Here is a 19,836-nt window from a genome sequence, read left to right as displayed (position 1 = left end):
AGGTCTCCCAAGGCACAAGCCTGTAGGACACATTTAGCGTTTATAAGATCTGTTTTCTCCCTTATTTTTCAAAACTTTACCGGAGAAAATACATCAAAGCTTGTTTTATGGTGAGAGCACTCACTACGTCACGTATTCTGAACATACAATATAACGAAGATCAGATGTCTCACTCAGATTAGAATTCAAAACCAAACATTCTAATAGATTTTAGCATAAATTTTCTTAAATTAATTATTAACTATGAACTTATTTATTACCTTTTGTATGTAACTTAGTCACGTAATGAACTTATTGCTGTCTTTGAATAAAAGGCAGCACACCTGCTGCTCGACTTTTCAATCAGGCGAACTTTAAGACAGACCGATGTGACGTCAGCCTCCATGGTGGGAGTCCCACGCTCCGGCGGCGGGAGGCAGTGAAATGTAAACACAGCTGCATTCAGCAGCTCTGGGCGCAGGAGAGGTGCGCCCTGAATGGTCCTATCTCTTGTACTGAAGAGGAGCTACTGCGCATGTACCACTGTTAACGGGAGTCTATGGACAAAGATTTTTGCGCCCCGGGGCGGAAATACGTCACTAATCAGACAACGTCGAAGAACAAAACAACTTTACTTATCATTAACTATAAAATATTTATCTTACACAACTAAAAATATATATACATATATTTCAAAATATTTTTAATGTACTATTGAATTTTTTTTTTTTTTTACGTCTTATTCAAGGTAAGTGGTGGGGCGGCGCCCTAGCGCCCTCTATTGGCCAGCCGCCACTGGTCTCCTCCCAGTTTGACATGCCTGAAACTCTTTCTAAGGGGGGCGTCCATGAGGCATCCCTACCAGATGCCCAAACCTTCTCAAATGTCTCCTCTCAATGTGGAGGAGCAGCAGCTCTACTCCAAGTTCCTCTAGAATATCCAAACTTCTCACCCTATCTCTAAGGGGGAGCCCAGCAATCTTACAGAAAACACTCATTTCAGCCACCCACATCCGTGATCTCATTCTTTTGGTCGCTACCCGAAATTCATGACTATAGGTGAGGGTAAGAGCGTAAACAGTGAGTTTTGCCATGTAGCTCAGCTCCCTCTTCACCACAACAAACTGGTACAGAGTATGCAATGCTGCGAACTGCTCCAGTGAGAGCTGAAGATCACAGCACTATGATCAGACTATTGCACCATTCTATAGAGACTGAATAGCCTGTGGCAATGGACCCCCAATCCCATACTCATGGAGCACCCCCCCACAAGGTACCCCAGGGAAAATGGTCAAATGCCTTCTCTGAGTCCACAAAACAGATGTGGACTGGTTGGGCAAACTCCCATTCCCTCTCAAGGACCCTAGCGAGGGTAAAGAACTGGCCTAATGATCAGAACCCACATTGCTCCTGAATTGAAGATTTGACAAGCAACAACACTCTCTTCTCCAGCACTCCCGAATAGACCTTACCAGGGAGGCAGAGGAGTGTGATTCCTTGTACTTGGAATACACCCTCTGGCCCCCCTTTTGAAGAAAGGGTCGACTGCTGGTCTAGTGGCACTGCCCCCAGTGTCCACACAGTGTTGCAAAGGTGTGTCAACGAAGATAGACCACCAACATCCAAAGCCTGTCAGAATTTGGCTACTTTTAGTTGTATGAGGTATTTTTTGTGTTAGGCTTATTGTTTCTGTAATTCTGTTTGATTTCTTGTTGTTCCTGTGTTTAGTTTTATGTTAGTTGTTGTTTTGCTCTCTGTGTCCTCTGCCATTATTCACCTGTCCTCAGAACTTTACTAGTTTACCTGCCACACCCAAGTTTTGTAATCAGTCACCTGTGTCCACTTACTAATCACCCTCATTCCATATAACCTGCTTCTCAGCTCCCATTCCTCACTGGTTCGTTGTTGCAGACATGCACTGTCCGGATTTCCTCGTGTCAGCTTTCCCTTGTTCCCTGCAGTCTGTAAGTCTTTCTTTAGTTTCTTTTTGCTGCCACGTCAGCCCTGTTGTTTTTGTTCTCTTTAGTTAAATAAATTAGTTTTCTTTTGAGCCCTTTTGGTCTGTCTGCATTTAGGTCCAAATCCTCCAACCCCCTTCCTGACAGAGCTTTAAGAACTCAGAGCGGACTCATCCACCCCTTGAGCCCTGCTGTCGTGGAGCTTTTTATTTACCTCAGCCTTGGTTTTGGATGGACTCACACCAAAGTCCCCAGGCTCAGCTTCTTCCATGGAAGACATGCTGGTGGGAATGAGAAGGTCCTCAAAGTATTCCTTCCACTGTCTGACTTCACACATTATGAGATAATTCCAGTGGCATCAAATTTTACAGTGCAGTACCAATTTTTCCCCCATCTTTTTCCAGGATCAACTGCAGATTAAAAATTGTGTTTTAGTGTGAGTCCCTCAGGATTATTGAGCAAAGCACCTCGTTCTCGACTCTTCATTTTGAGAAGACTTTCAACCCTCACACAAGGAAAAAAGAGAGGAGGAATACACAACAATCTCTGCACTCACACTAGCCTCAAGGGACCAGAGTACAATGCATGCAGCAGACGAGTTTTGTTATCAGTAAAGGGATATGATTCTTCTATTTCCAGGATGAAAATAAGAGTGTATTCTCTTGCTGTCGCTATCATTCCTGCTCATACCTAAATATGAAACACAAAGCTAAATGGAACAATTTCACACCTGTTCTCCTGGGGTTTAGAGAAATGCAAGATAACCTCGTTGAAAGTAAATAGAGACAAAGAAGTATAAATTTCTGTGAAAAACCAGTGTAATTGCTAAGTGCAGAATAACTTGCTGAAGAAGCAGAAATTGAGTTGATTAAGTAGTTTGGGCACTGCACTGATTCAGCAGAACAGAAGCTAAAAAGAGCAGAAGATAACCTATAAGAAGCAGAACCAAAGCAAAACGAAGCAATACAAAAGCTAAAAGGAGCACAACCAATGCTAAAGAGAGCTGGTAGCTAAAAGTAGCAAAACGTGAACTAGAAGAAGAAAAACACTGACTAAAAGTAGCAAAATGCTAGCTAAAAGTAGAAAAACTATATCTGAAAGCTAAACACGACAAAACACTAGCTAAGTGGCAAAAATCTAGCTAAATGGTAAAAGTAGGAAAAAAAGAGTTTGCTAAAAGCTAAAAGTAGAAACATCTTGGCTAAAAGCTAAAAATAGCAAAATAAGACCAATTCTGAGCAAGTATGCAGAAGTGGGTTTCAAAGAAAACAACTTTTTGAAGTAATTAAAGAGATCTCAATGTACTTTTATGCGGAAAACATTTGTAAATGAAGTTAAATGGTTTGAAATGTATAAAATTACAAAAATGAGTTGAAGATAAATTAAAGGATTAAAACAGAACAAAGTATGCAGAGGTAGTCACAGGCTGAATCAACAGTCACACAAGAGACTATTAATTGGATGTGAAACAGCTGAATGTTGTCATGGTAACGCTCGGTTTTCGTATGTCTAACTCACTGTTCTGAGATCACATTGTAATACATGAGAATTTGTATTACATTTGGATTTGTATGGTCAGGTAAAGAGCTGACTCAGGTTATCTATTAATAAAATGAAAATATAGTTCACAAGAAGAGAGTGATTTCTTACCTATCTTCAACATGGAGGGATGAAGAAAACGTTGTACTCTGACCGTAACAGAAACACATACTAAACCAGACAAAAGGACTCAAAAAACACGAGGACTGAGCTGATGTGATCTCAGTGATCTGCAGAGAAAGGCCGGTGAAATGATGGGCGGTCCAAGAGTTAAGCTGCAGTTCATTCTCTTTTCATCGAAAAGTGAAGTTTTATTTATTTTTGCTTTTCAGCAGAAACATACCTGGGTGAGCTTGGCGGGAGGCGATCCTCCCTGCCCTTTTTCTTCGCCCCCAGTGTGGAGCAGCTCGTTGACGGGGAGCAGCTGGCAGCCGATGACCTGCAGTCAGCAGAGCGCTGGAGGTGCTGCTGTTTGTCCTTGGAAGCAGGAGGAGGCTGAGACAAATTGAATACCACTGAATACCAGGACATTTCTTATTATTGCCTCAAAAAAGAGAAAAGAATTAAAGGTTACGAGTTATAGCCATATTGGTCAAACCCTAAAATATGCTGGTGTAGATTCATCCAAGACATGGCAAATCAAGAAAACAAACTGAACCTCTGTTCTATACCTGAAGACATTTTGTTCCCATCCAGGGAGCTCTGGATAATGTGGAATTCCACGCTCTCCAGCACTAAATACAGGTCTGAATAGCTCAGTGTGCATGGATACTGTTTTCTCTCAGGAAGCTTCTGAAAGTAGTCTCAACCTTTTATTTGCACGTTTTGTAGTTTAAATGCAGTTCTTTCTGAGCTACACTGTAGGACCTCCTGAACCAACATGACCCCACACACGTAGTGAGGGTAAAACAAAAAAACATTTACTACAAGTTTTAATGAACTGTATAACAGTCAAGACTTTTATAATCCGAGTGAAATACCAATATGGGTGAGTTTTTCTTTGGTTTAATGTTTGCTCTGATGGTTTTTGGATCTTCTGTGTTCATTCTACGCTATAATGTGCTGTCAATCAGTCTGAACAGCATAATGTCACATTACATTGCAATAAATATATACACAGACACACATTCGGGTTTTATGGGTTTCAATCTTCAGCCTTTGCTCTTACCTAAAGTTTGACAATGACGTTTATTAAAAGTGGTGCACTGAATCACATAAATGTAACTGAAATGGCTCTGAACCCTGATAATATTAGTAATAATGTTAGTCACACTGATCTGACAGCCCACTGTGTGACATGACTGTGTGTTTAATTGCATACAGAGCAGGAAACTGACATTCAGTAGGAAAAAACATTTTGAGAAACAAATTACCTGACAGGTGTAAATGCACTCATTCAGAGCTGACAGCTTGCAGTCAAATCACCTGAGACTGATGAAAAACAACCGGTCTGAACAGCTTCTTAGTGCTCAGAGTATGTGTTCAAATGACTCTCAGCTACTACCACATCAAATTTTAGCTCAATACCTGTAACTCTGATTGAGTTAAAACCAGTGCTTTTCACACTTAGGCCTTCAGTGATGGCCAGCTTAGTCAATAAATACCTTTCATTATGCCAACATTTATAACACCAGGCCTGGAGAGTAGTTAGAAACACACTTAAGCACTACTTGGCATTGCATCACCTCAGTTGTGTACAAAATGGGCTATTATCCAGTGCATTAAAATGGTTTTAACTTAAAACCATTTTAGTTTTTTGATATGGTTGCTTACCTTGAATGGGGTTGGCTTTAAAAGTTAATGAGTTCTCGGCATACATCCCATGATTGTTTTCTGAGAGTTTTATTCAAATTTGTTTGCTGCTTCATAACATATTTTACCAATGGTACAGACAAACATTAAACATTATTGCCCTTTTGCCTTTGGGCGATAAGACTTGTCTTGGACAGGTTGTGTGGAGTCAAGTCTTCTCAGCAAGAATAGAAAGTCAGCTGTTGTGCTTTTAGCTAATTAGGCAGGAGGTGTTTTCTTACATCTGCAGGCATCACAGGAGTGAAGTGCCCTGAGTGTGTGCGTACGTGACATCTATGCCCTCTGCAGAAAAAAAGATCAATGTTTGGATGAATATGAAGGAAGTTGTCCTGGGAAAAAAAATGTTCTTGTAGCAGATGTTGTGATTTATTAGACTGCTCTTGCACACAAAATATCTTCACAGGAAAAGAGAAAGATGGAGCAAGACAAAGAAAAGGAGACAAAGTTTGCTTGCGGCAATATCACACACCTTTCTTGTCTTCAGCCCTCAGCCTTATAATAAGTGGATGTGTTGTCAATATAGGTTACAACACACACATTCATCCTTTCTGCCATGCATGATAAATAAATCCCTCCACATCAGATGAAATGAAACAGAGCTGCATCAGAGCATAAAAGAAAACGGCAGAGACGACATACACACTTTGCTCTGTAGCACATTTGCAGCCAGGGATGATATTACCGGGGTAAATTCGCTGTCGCACTCTGGGACTCATTAAAGCACACTTCCAGCACTGCCATTATGTGTGCACCCAAACTGAGTAAATGTTGTCCCTAACCCTCGAAAATCAAAGCTCATTAAAGCACACGAGAGCAAATGGGAGCCAGAGAGGAGCAGACGTGTGTGACCCATTTTGGGCCATGGCTGTGTCGTGGTTTTCTGTACAGCACACACACAACACTAGCCAGTGAGCTGACCACTGAACTGAGGCATGATGTGGACGAAGTCCACACATTTCAAATGTGCCAGATGAAATTACATTAAAAAGTTAAGTGAAATCTAATTAAATCCAGTTGAATCAGCAGCTGAAGCGGTAAAACTCCTGCTGGTTGGCTCTCTGCCCTGCAGCTACGACACACTTCTGCTTACAAAAAGGACTTTTCTACTTCCTGGGAGTTGAATCACAAATGGCTGCAGCTCTCCCAACTACCCACTTGTCCCCTCACATAATTTCCATCACAGCACTGCAGCACTGCAAAAGCTAAATCAAAGTAAAAGTCAATTCAGGTGTGTCTTACTTGACCAGTAGTAGATTCAAAACTGAAAAACAGGTAAAATATGAGAAAAATGGCTGAATATTAACAGGCCAGATGGCCGCTGCATAACACTGTTTTTATGTACCACCTGGATAGGAGCATTTTTGTTGATAATAATTTCAGCATTCCTGATTTGCCAAGGCTCAGAAGGCTCCTAACTAGATTTTTTTTATTCATCCATGTGTAATCAACTGTAGAATAAAAGAGATCTAAATATAAAAAAATATTTTTCTGTGAGAATACAGCGTGAATGCTGAGTAAAGTCTGCTGAAATTTGTTAGAGAAGCTGGAAGTGAAAAGGTACAATAAGCAGAACTGAAACTAAAATTAACAAAACAGTAGCTGAATGCAAAAAAAAGCACAACGTTAGCTAAAAGCTAAGATTAGGAAAACAGAAGCTAAAATCAAAAATGAGCAAAACAGTAGCTAAAACAAAAAAATAAAAGCTAAAATAGGCCGAACATAAATTTTCTATTTTTAAAAAACAAAAACTAAATGAGCTAAATAAATGTAAATATTTCATAAAGTATCAAAGTTACAAAAACAAATGTCATAGCAGCCATTTCCTAAATGAGCTGAACATTTTATTAACAAAATGGTTAAAATTACTGAAACTATGTTGAAGTAGTAATGTTTTTTTTTATTGGTTTCTAAGGAATTGAAACAACACAGCTATAGTTTTTAACCTTCTAATAAATGTTTAGTTGGTAGGAACGTTGATGAAATAGTGTAAGAATGGACACACACACACACCCACACATTATATATATATATATATATATATATGTGTGTGTGTGTGTAATTTTGTGTTTTCTAGAATTTCTCCTGTCTTGTTGACATGGAATTTAAGATGCTGGGAGAAGATAAAAACATATGACACATATAAAACCATTTATTAGACTTAGTTCTGTTTTCATAAAGGGGTGAGATTTGTTTCAGTTTTTTAATGTTTCTTTATTTCTTGTTTCGGATGAACTGCTGCTTGTCTGTGAGGTGGGTCCGTTTGCAGATCTCCAGGTGAACCAGAGTCGGTCTGCAGCAGGAGGCTCCTGGAGGCTTCAGTCGTCATGGATCACGTGATTTCAGGGCGGCTGAAGGAACGAAGGAAGCCTTGAAGCTTCAGTTCATGAGCAGCATGAGGAGGAAGAACCAGGCTGCTGTGGCTGTAAAAGGTTCTTCCACATGCTACTAAGTCCCTGTTTGTCAAATCACTGAATTATTAAATTTCCAATAAGTCTTGTTTTTCAGACTGTAATCATCCGATCCAATAAATGACACCAAACAAGAGCCTATTGACTTTTGCTTGAAAAATAAGCTCTTTGGAACTGGCAGAGTTTTTCATGAGCCCAAACCATGTACTCAACTTTGCTGCTCAATCTACTAATGCACTTTGCTAAGAAATGTGGCACCATTTAAAGGGAAATAAACATACTTTCCAATGATGTAAGATTTACTGCCAAGATGTATTGTTACAACAAAGAAATATTCAACCAAACCCAATTTTTGAACTTTTTGTGCTAAGTTTAGCTCTGCAATACAAAGTAAATAAAATTGCATCAAAATGCAGTTTTTCCAAGAAATATTTGTAGTTTTTAATCTGTTATGAATTCTGTGTTTAAGCTGTAATTTACTTATTTGTAACATTTTAGTCAGTGCCTCTCTTGTCTGCCGTCTCTTAGCTGAGCTGGCAGATGCTGCAACACTGACACCTGGTGGTGGATTACTAAACTTACAAAGATCTGCAGACAAATAAAACCTCATGGTTTGTTTGAGTAATGGAAAGAAACCCTTTTTGTTATTTCTATATAATAAAGTGTGTAAGTTTCTTGGCAAAACTAAAACTAAAGAAAAGCAATATATATATTGCTCTCAGTGATGTGTGTGTGTGTACTTCTTTTTCTTTATTATCATTCATAATTGTTTTCTGATATGGATTCCCTGAGATACTATTTGTGGTTTTCTTTTTTTTCTGTATACAAGAGAAAATAAATTGTGTGCAAATATAGTTTGGATCCTGATCTGGATCACCAACAAAATTGAATCACTTGTTTGTTGTGACAACCCCAACATTTCCTGAAAACTTCATCAGACTCTGCTCATTAGTTTTTAGGTAGTCTAGCTAACAGACAGAACCTGCTAGGCAGGTAACAATAGTAATATTTAAGGCCCATCCTGAAGGAATGCATACAGCCCACCAGCATTTTAGACTAAGATCATTTTAAGATGTTGGAAATGTTGGAGATGTAGCTGTTGAGATTATTTTTAATATCACATGAGCTTTTGCATGATATGTTAGTGCTGGGAGTGTGTGTTGTAAATGAGTCTAACCTACCGCCACACCAAATTTTAGCTCAGTATCTGTAAAATTCACTGAGGTATACTCATTTTTGTGTTTAAGGTCAATTAAATGTGGCAGGCAAACTTGAATTGAGTTGACTCCAAAAGTTAATCAGTTGTCAATATACAGCCAATAATTACATTCTGAGTTTTATTAAAATCCATCCAGTGGTGTATGAGATATTTTACTAACAAAAAGAGTTGACTCCAAATATTAATGATAACGTTTCAAACAAAGATCCCATGCTGTGAGTAGCACTTAGACTGTGGGTTTTGAATGCCTCTCAGCTACAACCACAACATATTTTAGCTCAGTACTGATGAATTAGACTGATTTAGAACCATTTTTGTGTTTTCTAATGTCAGTTAGCTGTGATGGTCATCTCGAATTGGTCTGGCTCCAGAATATCATCAGTTGTAGATGCACATTCAATAATCATTTCCTGAAAGTTTTATTATTATAATGTTTTTAATATCACTTGAGCTTTTCATGATATGTTAAGCTCAAGTGATACAGTACTTTTCAAACAGAGAAACAGAGTTGCTTCCACAGTTAATGGCAAGATTTTAAGTAAATAGGTGTTCTGCTCAAAGTATGTTATGAGGACGCTGCTTTAGCTACTAAAAGTTTTAGCTCAATACTTGAAGATTTTGCTGAGATATAGCCATTGTTTGTGTTTTCTAAGGTCAGGTGGTTGTTCAGCCATCTTGAATTGGGTTTACGTATAAAGTTATTCAGCTGTAGATGTACATTAAATGATTTCTTTTTGAAAGTTTCTGTTAAAATGTTTTCAGTGGTTCATGATATTTTGCAAATAGTACAAATGAACACACACAGAGACACGGGCAACAACATTATCACATTTTTGCCCACACCAATTGACACGCTGAATAATTTTTGTAAAAGCATCTCCCGCCCCCCTTTTTTTTCTTAAAAATAAACTACATCTCCCATGCTGCCTTTCGTGTTGCGTGATGACGCAAGAGAACATCAACAACTCACATGTGGCCTAGAAGGCGCCTGCCGTGTGCTAGCAACGACTGGTTAATGTAGGGCAGCTTTACCGGCCGAAAGACCTGATTAAGTTAAATATTCCGCTGCTGTTTCTGAGCCAACATGCCGCCGAAGAAACCCCCCCAGGCTACGGGGAATAAAAAAACTCAAGAAAAGAAAAAGGAAAAGATTATTGAGGTAAAAGGTCCACGAGTTAGGATGATGTTCGCGGTTGGTGTTAGCTCAATAGCTAATGGAAACCACAGCACATTCAACTTTCTCTGGCTTGTGAACACTGTTGTGTAGTAAATTGACTCTTTAACTCTGAGGTGTTATCAGTTGTCCCTAAATAAAGACTCGGGCAGCTGTCATGAGCCTCAAATTGATAAATCAGTCATGTAGCTTAGAAGCTACTAGAAGGGCCTAGCTTGTCCGGCGAAGGTTTGTATTTATAGGTTTAGATTAGAGTTTATAGATTATACTTTGCTATTTGAATTGTTGTGTTTTTCTATTAAAAGGCCTTATATTGCCGGTGTATCAGACCTGACTGACCAGTTTCTCAGAAGTGAGCAGATAGGAAGAAGTTAGAAGCTGTTCAGGTGAAGCAGCCGTTAAGATTATTTCTATTTCTGTCAACGTGTTCAAACGACCTGTCTTTATTCAGGTCATTTATTATTTAGGGTTTTAAATAACTTCATATTCAGGCACGACAAAACGTTATTGGTTAAAAAAATAATTGAAACTGACTGGTAATATTGTACCGGAAGTTATTAGTGTTTTATAGTTTGAGATAATTAATTCAGTGCCATTAGTTTGACTGACATTACCATCTTCTGACTGCTGTTCACGGTGAACAGCCAACAAATCCAGGAAACGGAGTAGAAACTACAAGAAATAAATTAGCCTGTAATGTACTGTTCCTAGATCCTGATTTTTACAAACTGACCATTTGCTGTTATAGGAAATTATAAAAAACAGAATGCAACAATTTGCAAATCTCATAAACTCATGTTTTATTCACAACGGAACACAGTAAAGAGATGAAATTGTATTTTTCAGGGAAAAAAGGTAAAATTGAATTTGTTAGCAGTAACACAACTCAGGGGAAATGTGTAAAAGTGGTTTGATTAAGAAACAGAGGGGGAGTATTTTGCAACTAATTTAAGTGACAACAGATCAGTAAGAAGAGTATAAAAAGAGCATTTTAGAGAGGCTGAATCTCTTAAAAGTAAAGATGGGTAGAGGTTCACCAGTCTGTGGAAAAAGTCCTCTAAAAATAATAATAACAGAGTGATGCTCCTCAGTAAAAAATTGGGAAGTCTTTGACTATCCCATCATCTACAGCTCATAGTATCATCAAAACATTTACTGAATCTGGAGGAAACTCTGAGCTCAAAGAACAAGGCTGAAAGTCAACACTGGGTGATCTTGGGGCCCTCAGGGGCAGCTGCATTAAAACCAGGTCGGATTCTGTTCTGGACATCCCTGCATGGACTCAGGGACACTTCAACAAGTCACTGTCTGTAAACACAGCTCACTGTGTCATCCACAAACGCTGCTTAAAGCTCTATCAAGCAAAGAAGAAATAACATGAGCACCATCCAGACACACTGCTGTCTTCTGAGGCAAAGTGGAAAACTGATCTGTGATCAGACGTATTAAATTTGAAATTCTCTTTGGAAACCACTGATGCCGTGTCCTCCATACTAAAGAGGAGAGGGACCATCCATCCTGTTATCAGCACACAGTTCAACAGTCTGCCTCTCTGATGGTATGGGGGTGCATTAGTGCCTCTGGCAGGAGCAGCTTACACGTCTGGAAAGGCTCCATCAATGCAGGAAAGTATACACAGGTTTTAGAACAACCTTTACTCTCATCCAAATGCATATTTTCAGAGGTCTTGCATGTTTTTCATCAAGACGATGTTTAACCACATCCAATAATTACATCAACATGGCTTCATAGTAGAAGAGTCTGGGTGTTGAAATAAACTGAACAGTCAGTAGTTATTCTACAAGTGCCCAGGCATGGAAACTACAGCACATTCAATGTCTTTTGCGGTCTCATTTGAACAGCGATTGTGATCACAGCATAACCATGTTGTAACATTGTGTAACATTTTTACAATCAGCACTGTTAAATGTATAACATTTTCATATCTGACTTTTCTCTCTAATTCCCCTATATCTAATGGTGCTTCTTAAAGTTGTTGATGCTTTCTTGGTAGGATAGGTCCTTCCTAGTTGTGTCAGTTTTCAGGAAAAAAGTCATACTTTTGGTTAATGCATAATAAAACTGATGGTTGGGCATAGATCACAAAAAGTCCCATGTTCGCTTGCACCTTAAAAGTCAGTTAAAACCTTGACTTGGCTGTCAAACAGCTATTATTAGCTGGCTAGCAAACAGCCATTCGTACCTATAATTTATACTGTTGTCTTTGGATGTAACACATTATGATGCTAATAATTTTACAACAACAACAGATAATTTTAAAGCATTTTGCTCTAATGTTGTACATCTTGGATGCACATAAAGCCTGGTGGGCCTTTCAGTCAGATTACTTGTGTTTTAGAAATGTTAAATTGAAGGACTTTTTCTGGACTATGAAAAATGAATCATGTTCAGGTGATTTTCATAACATCTGAAAATCACAAAGAAGCAGACGTTGGTCTTAAATGTTGTCTAGATGAGAGCAAATATTCCAGAGATGTCTTGTAAAACTGCACCGTTTGGTCTGAAACTCTACAAACCATCAGAGCAAAGACTTTGGCGCGTCAGAGTCGATGAATGTGTGAAAAGATACAGCAACTCATTGCTCCGTTTTGCAAAATGCACTTAAAAACCTTTTCTTTTTTTAACCTTTACACTGTTTATATTGTTTTTATCAGGGTTTTAGTTGTTAAAGACAACTTGTATGGTTCACATCTTCAGGTTTTGATTGTGTCCAACTTTGCTGCTGCTTGTTCAAATCAGATTTTGGTGGAAAAGTCTGTTAAAATCAAATGTTTGTGTGTATGTGTGTTTAATTAATTAATTAATTTTTACTGACAGCCAAAGAGTTGTCCATAATTGTAACTTTTATATGTGAGGTAGGCCTGAACCCAAATGTGAGAATGTGTTCTTGTCTACAGAACAGGGTTTCTCAGGAAGATCTTATTGAATGCTAAATAAACAAATCGTTTTTCTATCTCAGGACAAGACTTTTGGTTTGAAGAACAAAAAAGGGGCCAAGCAGCAGAAGTACATTAAGAACGTTACTCAACAAGTCAAATATGGACAACAAAGTTCCAGACAGGTTAGTAGGTAGTATTTGTCGTCACAATTCATTTGTGCTTGAAATGAATTCACCTTAACTTGATTCAGTTTAAACCTCTCCCATTGTTGTGTTCAGATGGCCCAGGCTGAGGCAGACAAGACAACTAAAAAGCTTGATAAGAAGAAAGAGCTGGACGAACTCAACGAGCTGTTCAAGCCTGTGGTCGCGGCTCAGAAAGTCAGCAAAGGTAACAGGTGCCTCATGTAAAAATGCTGAAGTGTTTGCTGAATGGTGAGCACTGAATTAGGAAAAGGTTGTTGATCATTCCCTCTTGTCTTCTGTGCAGGTGTTGATCCGAAGTCGGTGCTGTGTGCTTTCTTTAAGCAGGGCCAATGTACTAAAGGGGACAAGTGTAAGTTCAGCCATGACCTGTCAATGGAGAGGAAGTGTGAGAAGAGAAGTGTCTACGTAGATGAGAGAGATGAAGACCTGGAGAAAGGTTGGTGGCCGTGCAGTTCAGTTCAGTGATGCAACAAGAATGTTATTACTACTCGTGCATTCTGAAGAACTGTTGATGTAATTCTAATGAGATGTTAATTTTTAAAAAGGTTTTTTTGTTTGTTTGTTTTTTTACTCTGGTGTTTTTATTGTTTGGACTTGTGCTTCTGTACAGACACAATGGAGAACTGGGATGAAAAGAAATTGGAGGAAGTGGTCAACAAAAAACACGGAGAGGCGGAGAAGAAGAAAGCCAAAACTCAAATTGTAAGTCTGATCTTATAATGTTTGTGAGTTAGTTTGAAGATAAAGGGAGTTCAGGAAGTATGAAGACAATAAGCAAGTGGATGCCAAAATAAAATCTGACTTGGACTAGGCTTTGGAAACTAAAGATATACCGTATTTTCTGCACTATAGGGCGCGCTGTTAATGAATGGTCCATTTTTGAATTTTTGTCATATATAAAGCGCACTGGACTATAAGGTACATGGTCATTCTTGTAACTTAGTGCTGCGCTCCATTCAGAATGGACGACTTTGTTGCTCTAGCAGAGCTGGTTCACCTGTATCAGCATTTCTATGATCCCTCTATGAGAGATCACAAAGATAATCAAATGGTTCAAAACTCACAGAAGAATACTGCACTGACGTCAGCATCAGTACATAGAGCGACTGTATCTGAGCCTTAATGCTGCAGGTGGTGCAGCTTTGTAGTTCATCAAAGTTGTACTAAACCATTGTGACTTCTTACATATATATGGCGCTTTGAAACAGTCAGTTTGCAAAACTCCTTTTTTAAATGAATAAACTCTCTGTGCATTCATTTAACTAAATCAGAGGTCTGCAACCTTTACAATTAGAGAAGTCATTTGTGCCCCAACTCTCACCGAATATTTGTCCAGAGCAACAAAACCTATCTGAACTAAAAACTCTTTCTGAGAGTTTCGTTACAATACATCAAGTGGTTCATGAGATATTTCGCTGACAGACAATCAGAGTTGACTTGTTAATTTAACAAATGGTGTTTATGGGGTCTAAAAAGATAGGTGATTTGATGATGAACTTCAGAGTTTTAGTCTCATCATCCGAGTTATGTGGCAGCCATTATGATTTGCTGAGGCTCTGCCGACCTTCACTACTAGTCAGCAGTCTGGAAACCATGGCAGTAGTATTAGCCAATCAGAAAGTCAGATTTTCCCGCCCTTTGTAGGGTGGGGAGGGGCAACCTACAGCTTCATGTATGTATATGTCAAAAAGTGAGAGAAATTATCTGAAACATACAGTTTAAACAAACAAAAAAATAATCTCAATCAGAAAAACAGCATCAGCGCAGTTTAAAGGGAAAGAAAAGGAAGTTGAGTGGTCGAACTGCACCTTCTGGGGCGACTTGATAGGAACCCATAAGTCCTGTAGCAATAACACAAATATTGTCTAAAAGAAGAAGAATGCATGTGTTTTTAACTTGTATATGTCTGGTAACAGAAGTCTGGTCACAGAGATCAGCTGAGAGTTCTGCTCTGTGTTTTCCAGTGGGGTTTTAAGCGGTTTTTATAAATTAGGTTGCCATGGTAACTTGAAATGGGACATCTCGTGACAGAGCCAGTGGTTTTATTATATAATTTGTGAGGAACTGCATTAAAGTTGATACAAAGAGACCATTTGTGAGGTAGATAATACCAGGTGACTCCAGTGCTTTTCTGATGGCAGGCCCCAATAATGCAACTCATTAAGTTTTATATAAGGACGACTTATAAAAGACTAGTTTTACTTTCTCCAATTAAAACGTTTTCAGCATTTAATGCATTTGTACATGTCGGAACAAAAACTCCTGAATGAGTTTAAACACTGAACTACACGGGCCTATGTGAGCCCTATTTGTGGAAAAGGAACAAGTTTTCACTTTAAAATAAAGTTTGCTGTAAAAATGAGGACAGGTTTTTGTGTAGGTAATCGTGTTACTGAATTTCCTCTAATGAAAGCAACTAACTTCTTTTTTATTTCAAATTGTCCTCGTTTTCAGAATGACTTCCATTAGTTTTGCAGGTCGTCTGCTTTTGATGATATTGTGATGTAGTATTTTGTGTGTATGTGTGCAAAACTGCACTAGCAACTTGCCTTAAATGGTTCAACATGTTTTCTGGTGGGTTTCAGAGGCAGATCACTCGGTATGGCCGGAGGTTGGATTGCTGAAGTGGCTAAGGCTAACACTAGCACAAACTTCTTGTTTTAACAAACATTTTTATTCACATACTGCAGAAAACTAAATTTAAAAAGTCCTTTTGTATTGTGGTTATTATTATTTAAAAAAATAATAATTCTGTGTAATTTTTAGTCAAATGTGGCCCCAGAGCTGCAAGTTGCAGACCCTGAACTAAATATTTCTGTTATTTGTTTGCAGGTGTGCAAGTACTTCTTGGAAGCCATAGAGAACAATAAATACGGCTGGTTCTGGGTGTGTCCAGCAGGGGGCGACATCTGTATGTACCGACATGCCCTGCCGCCTGGATTTGTGCTGAAGAAGGACAAAAAGAAGGAGGAGAAGGAGGAGGAGATCTCATTGGAGGAGCTGATAGAGAACGAGGTAAGAAAAGGTGGCGTGATGCTAAAGATGCTGACAGAGAGCTGACATCTTGTTTCCTACATGAAGTAGTTGGGTTCTAAATGGCATGGTTAGGCCTTTACTCCAAATAATGTATTTTAGTAGAGCGCAGTTAGCACGAACAACCAAACAAACTTTCAACTTTAGGTAGTTTGTTTAGGTGGTGTTGGTTATCTTACCTTTGAATAAAGGCCAACAAGAGGACTTGATTTCTGGTAAACACAGTAGTAAACTTTATTTATAAAACTCTGTTTATTTTACACACCAACATAGGATAATAGTTTTAACTTAAAAAGCATTAAACATGGATTAAAGAACAGTTTCATAGAGATAACTGAAGTTTAAGAAACTGATTTGATAACGAGTAATGAATGAAGAGACTCTGCCTGCCATTGTAATAACCTCTTAGTGCTCCACGTGGCTGACTTTAACCTGGAGGATGATTTTCCTGCCCTTTGCTGACATCTGTCTGTCCTCAGCGTGCAGCTCTGGGTCCAAATGTAACTCGGATCACACTGGAGACTTTCCTGGCTTGGAAGAAGAGGAAAAGGCAGGAGAAGGTTGGAACATGTTGACACAGAAATGTCTGATCCTAAGTGCCTACGTTTCCCTGAGGAAAACTCAGGATTCAGCACACAAACTGCAATCATACAGCTGGCTGTTGGTTACAGGTGGACAAAGCGAGGGAGGAGATGGAGAAAAAGAAAGCAGACTTTAAGGCTGGAAAGTCCCTCGTGGTGAGTTTAGTGAGAAAAGACTTTTAAACCTATAATACTGACAGTGGCACACGTCTGTAACCACATGGGCTTCTCTAAGGTGAGCGGCCGAGAAGTGTTTGAGTTCCGCCCGGAGCTGGTTGATGATGACGACGATGAAGCTGATGATACTCATTACACTGATGAAGACACAGAAGACGAGGAAGAAGAGGTAATATTGAACTGTCTCATTTGTAGAAAGTAGAGACAGAACTTGTGATGTGTTCTCCGTTGTTGCTTCAGTTTGGTTTAAGGCTTCATGTTGAATGAATGACGTCACCCTGCAGACACGGCCCAGAACAATAACCCTGCACTACAGAGTGCTTCTACGCTGTCTCTAAGTTATTTCAGCTGCACTGTCAGGCAGGTTTCTACAGATTCTGAAATACCCTGGGATAAAATAGGAATGTGTGTATACATTACATTTAAATATGTAGAAACAGATGATCAGAGGGGAGAAAGTTTTCATTTAAACCCTGGTGGATTTATTGTACTCCTTGAAGGAATGCATATCACCCTCCGCCTTTCATTTTAAACACAGATCACCGTGTGCTGAGAAACAAAGTTATATTTGTTTTGGTTAAGTCTTTATGGGTATTGTGAGACGTCACTCTCACGAGTATGTGTTGAGAATCACTTTCAGCCACATTCGCATCAGGATGTGTAAAACTGACTGAATTATAGTCATTTGTGAGTTTCTGTAAGGTGCGGTGGCCTTTCAGCATCAGGCGATAATAAACCCCTCAGTGCATCAAGTTTTATTAAAATGAGTGAAGTCTTGGCTGCAGATCTGACTGTTCAGAGGAGAATTGCAGAAAAGTAAACGTGCTGCAGTCAGACCCCACATTATGCTGTAGTGCACACTTGGTCTCAGATATTATGGGCTGTGTGACTCAACAGTTTATATTCATTTATTAAAAATACAGTTTTTGGTCACTTGTCTCCCAAATTAAATTTACTGTATTTTTCCCCTCAAAGAAACAACCCAAGTTGCCCTGCAGTTACCAGTTTGTATCAGCAGGTGGCAGAGTTGCACAGTTTAGAGACAGTCTGCAATTTTTCAACTTCTACTTTTGGTCAAATCAGTTGTAGCTTCCTATATAAATGTAAACTTTTATAAAGAAAAAAATACTGCAAATACTTTTTAATAACATTTAAATTTTAGTTTATGAAGTTGTATGACCACCCACTAATTAAACTTAAATTCTCACCTAAAAAATAAGCAGTGTCACAAATTGTCATCGTGTCTTCATGTGCGGCTCATTACTGGATGTAAGCCACGCCCCTGGATGCAAACACAAACCAGTGAATGTAACCTACATCTTGTTTTTGTCTCCATGTGAATAATAAAGAGAACCTGCCTTTTTATCATTCTAATTACAGGATGATACTACAGATGTCCAAGACATAGACTTATCCTGTTTTGTTCCACAAGAGGTCGACAACACAGGGATTACCGTAGCGTCTACAGACCGATTCAGCTCTAGAGATCAGGCAAACACGACTACAGCAGATAACGGTAAGTAAACGTATCGGTTAGAGCTCTTCAGTTGTTTTACATGTTTATGTAAATAAGCACAGCACGGTGCCTGTTTGATAAAGTGTTCAGATGTTCATCTCGTCCCGTGCACAGAGGAACAACTGAACGGTGCCTGTGGCGGTGCAGAGGCCAACGGCCTCTCAGAAGGAGAGGACGGACGAAGGGAGGATGATGAAGAGGAGGTACCGGTGGATGAAAACTTGTTTACAGGAGAAGATTTAGACGAGCTGGATGAGGAACTCAACACGCTGGGCCTGGAGGACTGAGAGGCTGGGATGGACTGAGACAAAGGGAACGACTGAACGATGCATGGAGCTAAACACCAGAGAGCAGACGTTTGAATGATTTTAACTTTCAGAGACTCCAGTAATAAAAGCCTGATTATATCATGACATCACTGCCGGTCTCTGCTCCCTCTGTTTCTGGATCAGCCCACAGAGCCACATCATTATGACCACAGGGCCAACTTCATGTCTGGAAACTTACCGTTCAGTTCAACTTCCAGTGCTTCTCTTCCTGATCAGTTAAATATTGATTTTTGTGACTTGCAGACATCCCACACACAAGCTCATAATCTGAGACATCTTTACAAACTTCAGACAGGAAATAATCAAGATTGTGTAACTTCCACCTACTCATGCCAAAATGAAAGATGCACTTTGATCATTTTTTTCTTCTTCAATAGATCCTATAAATAAACAGAAAGATTCTACCTTATAGCTTTTAAGTTTTTTGTAAATTTCTGAGGGAAAAATCCAGACCCTTCTTTTTGAACGTTGCCCCCCCCGTATGATTGCCAGCCCCGTACTGTACATGTTCTCATGAGTTGCCTCCTTTCAAAATAAAGTAAATGTACATTCAGTGTGTGTTTATTTTTTATTATGATCCCCAATGTGCTCATCTACAATGGACTATGTACTAGTCTCTCTCAAAAAAAAACAACTTTGTTTCTAGATGAAAATGTAAGTTTTAATGACAGAAAAAGTCGTCTTTCAAGATGTGAGCCACAGGAAGTGAACCCCACTCTGCTCCTGAACCCGGTTATTTGGCATCTGGTAGTTATAGGGAGCACTTCCACTGGGTTAACCACAAAAAACATGAAGTATTTTAGTTGGATCAGTTGGAGGTGCAGTTCAACACTCCCGCTGCAGCGGAACTTGTTTCAATCCTTCACAATAAAAGTCTTAAACACATACAGGTGCTGGTCATAAAATTAGAATATCATGAAAAAGTAGATTGATTTCAGTAATTCCATTTAAAAAGTGAAACTTGTATATTATATTCATACATTACATACAAACTCATATTTCAAAT

At 39.0% G+C, this 19,836-nt stretch overlaps 1 protein-coding gene across 1 annotated transcript; it reads left to right on the top strand.

Moving 5' to 3' along the window:
* Positions 1-9,870: 9,870 nt before the first annotated feature.
* zc3h15 (zinc finger CCCH-type containing 15) lies at positions 9,871-19,383 on the top strand. The gene is made up of 11 exons (XM_017428178.3): positions 9,871-10,073; positions 13,069-13,170; positions 13,267-13,378; positions 13,478-13,630; positions 13,805-13,896; positions 16,027-16,209; positions 16,707-16,787; positions 16,899-16,964; positions 17,044-17,154; positions 18,366-18,501; positions 18,616-19,383. The coding sequence occupies exons 1-11, from the start codon at positions 9,999-10,001 to the stop codon at positions 18,786-18,788; spliced, it is 1,284 nt and encodes a 427-aa protein (XP_017283667.1). The 5' UTR covers positions 9,871-9,998; the 3' UTR covers positions 18,789-19,383.
* The last annotated feature ends 453 nt before the right edge of the window (positions 19,384-19,836 follow it).

Source organism: Kryptolebias marmoratus, linkage group LG22 (assembly GCF_001649575.2).
Source record: "Kryptolebias marmoratus isolate JLee-2015 linkage group LG22, ASM164957v2, whole genome shotgun sequence".
Taxonomy (NCBI): domain Eukaryota; kingdom Metazoa; phylum Chordata; class Actinopteri; order Cyprinodontiformes; family Rivulidae; genus Kryptolebias; species Kryptolebias marmoratus.
The sequence above is the reverse complement of the archived record's forward strand: the minus strand, read 5'-3'. Positions and strand labels throughout refer to the sequence as shown.

Excerpts from the sequence above, each read along its gene's own strand:
- zc3h15 (XM_017428178.3), top strand. The coding sequence starts at position 9,999 with ATGCCGCCGAAGAAACCCCCCCAGGCTACGGGGAATAAAAAAACTCAA. Across the intron at positions 10,074-13,068 it reads AAAAGGAAAAGATTATTGAG|GACAAGACTTTTGGTTTGAA; the intron begins GTAAAAGGTCCA and ends TTTCTATCTCAG. Across the intron at positions 13,897-16,026 it reads AGAAAGCCAAAACTCAAATT|GTGTGCAAGTACTTCTTGGA; the intron begins GTAAGTCTGATC and ends ATTTGTTTGCAG.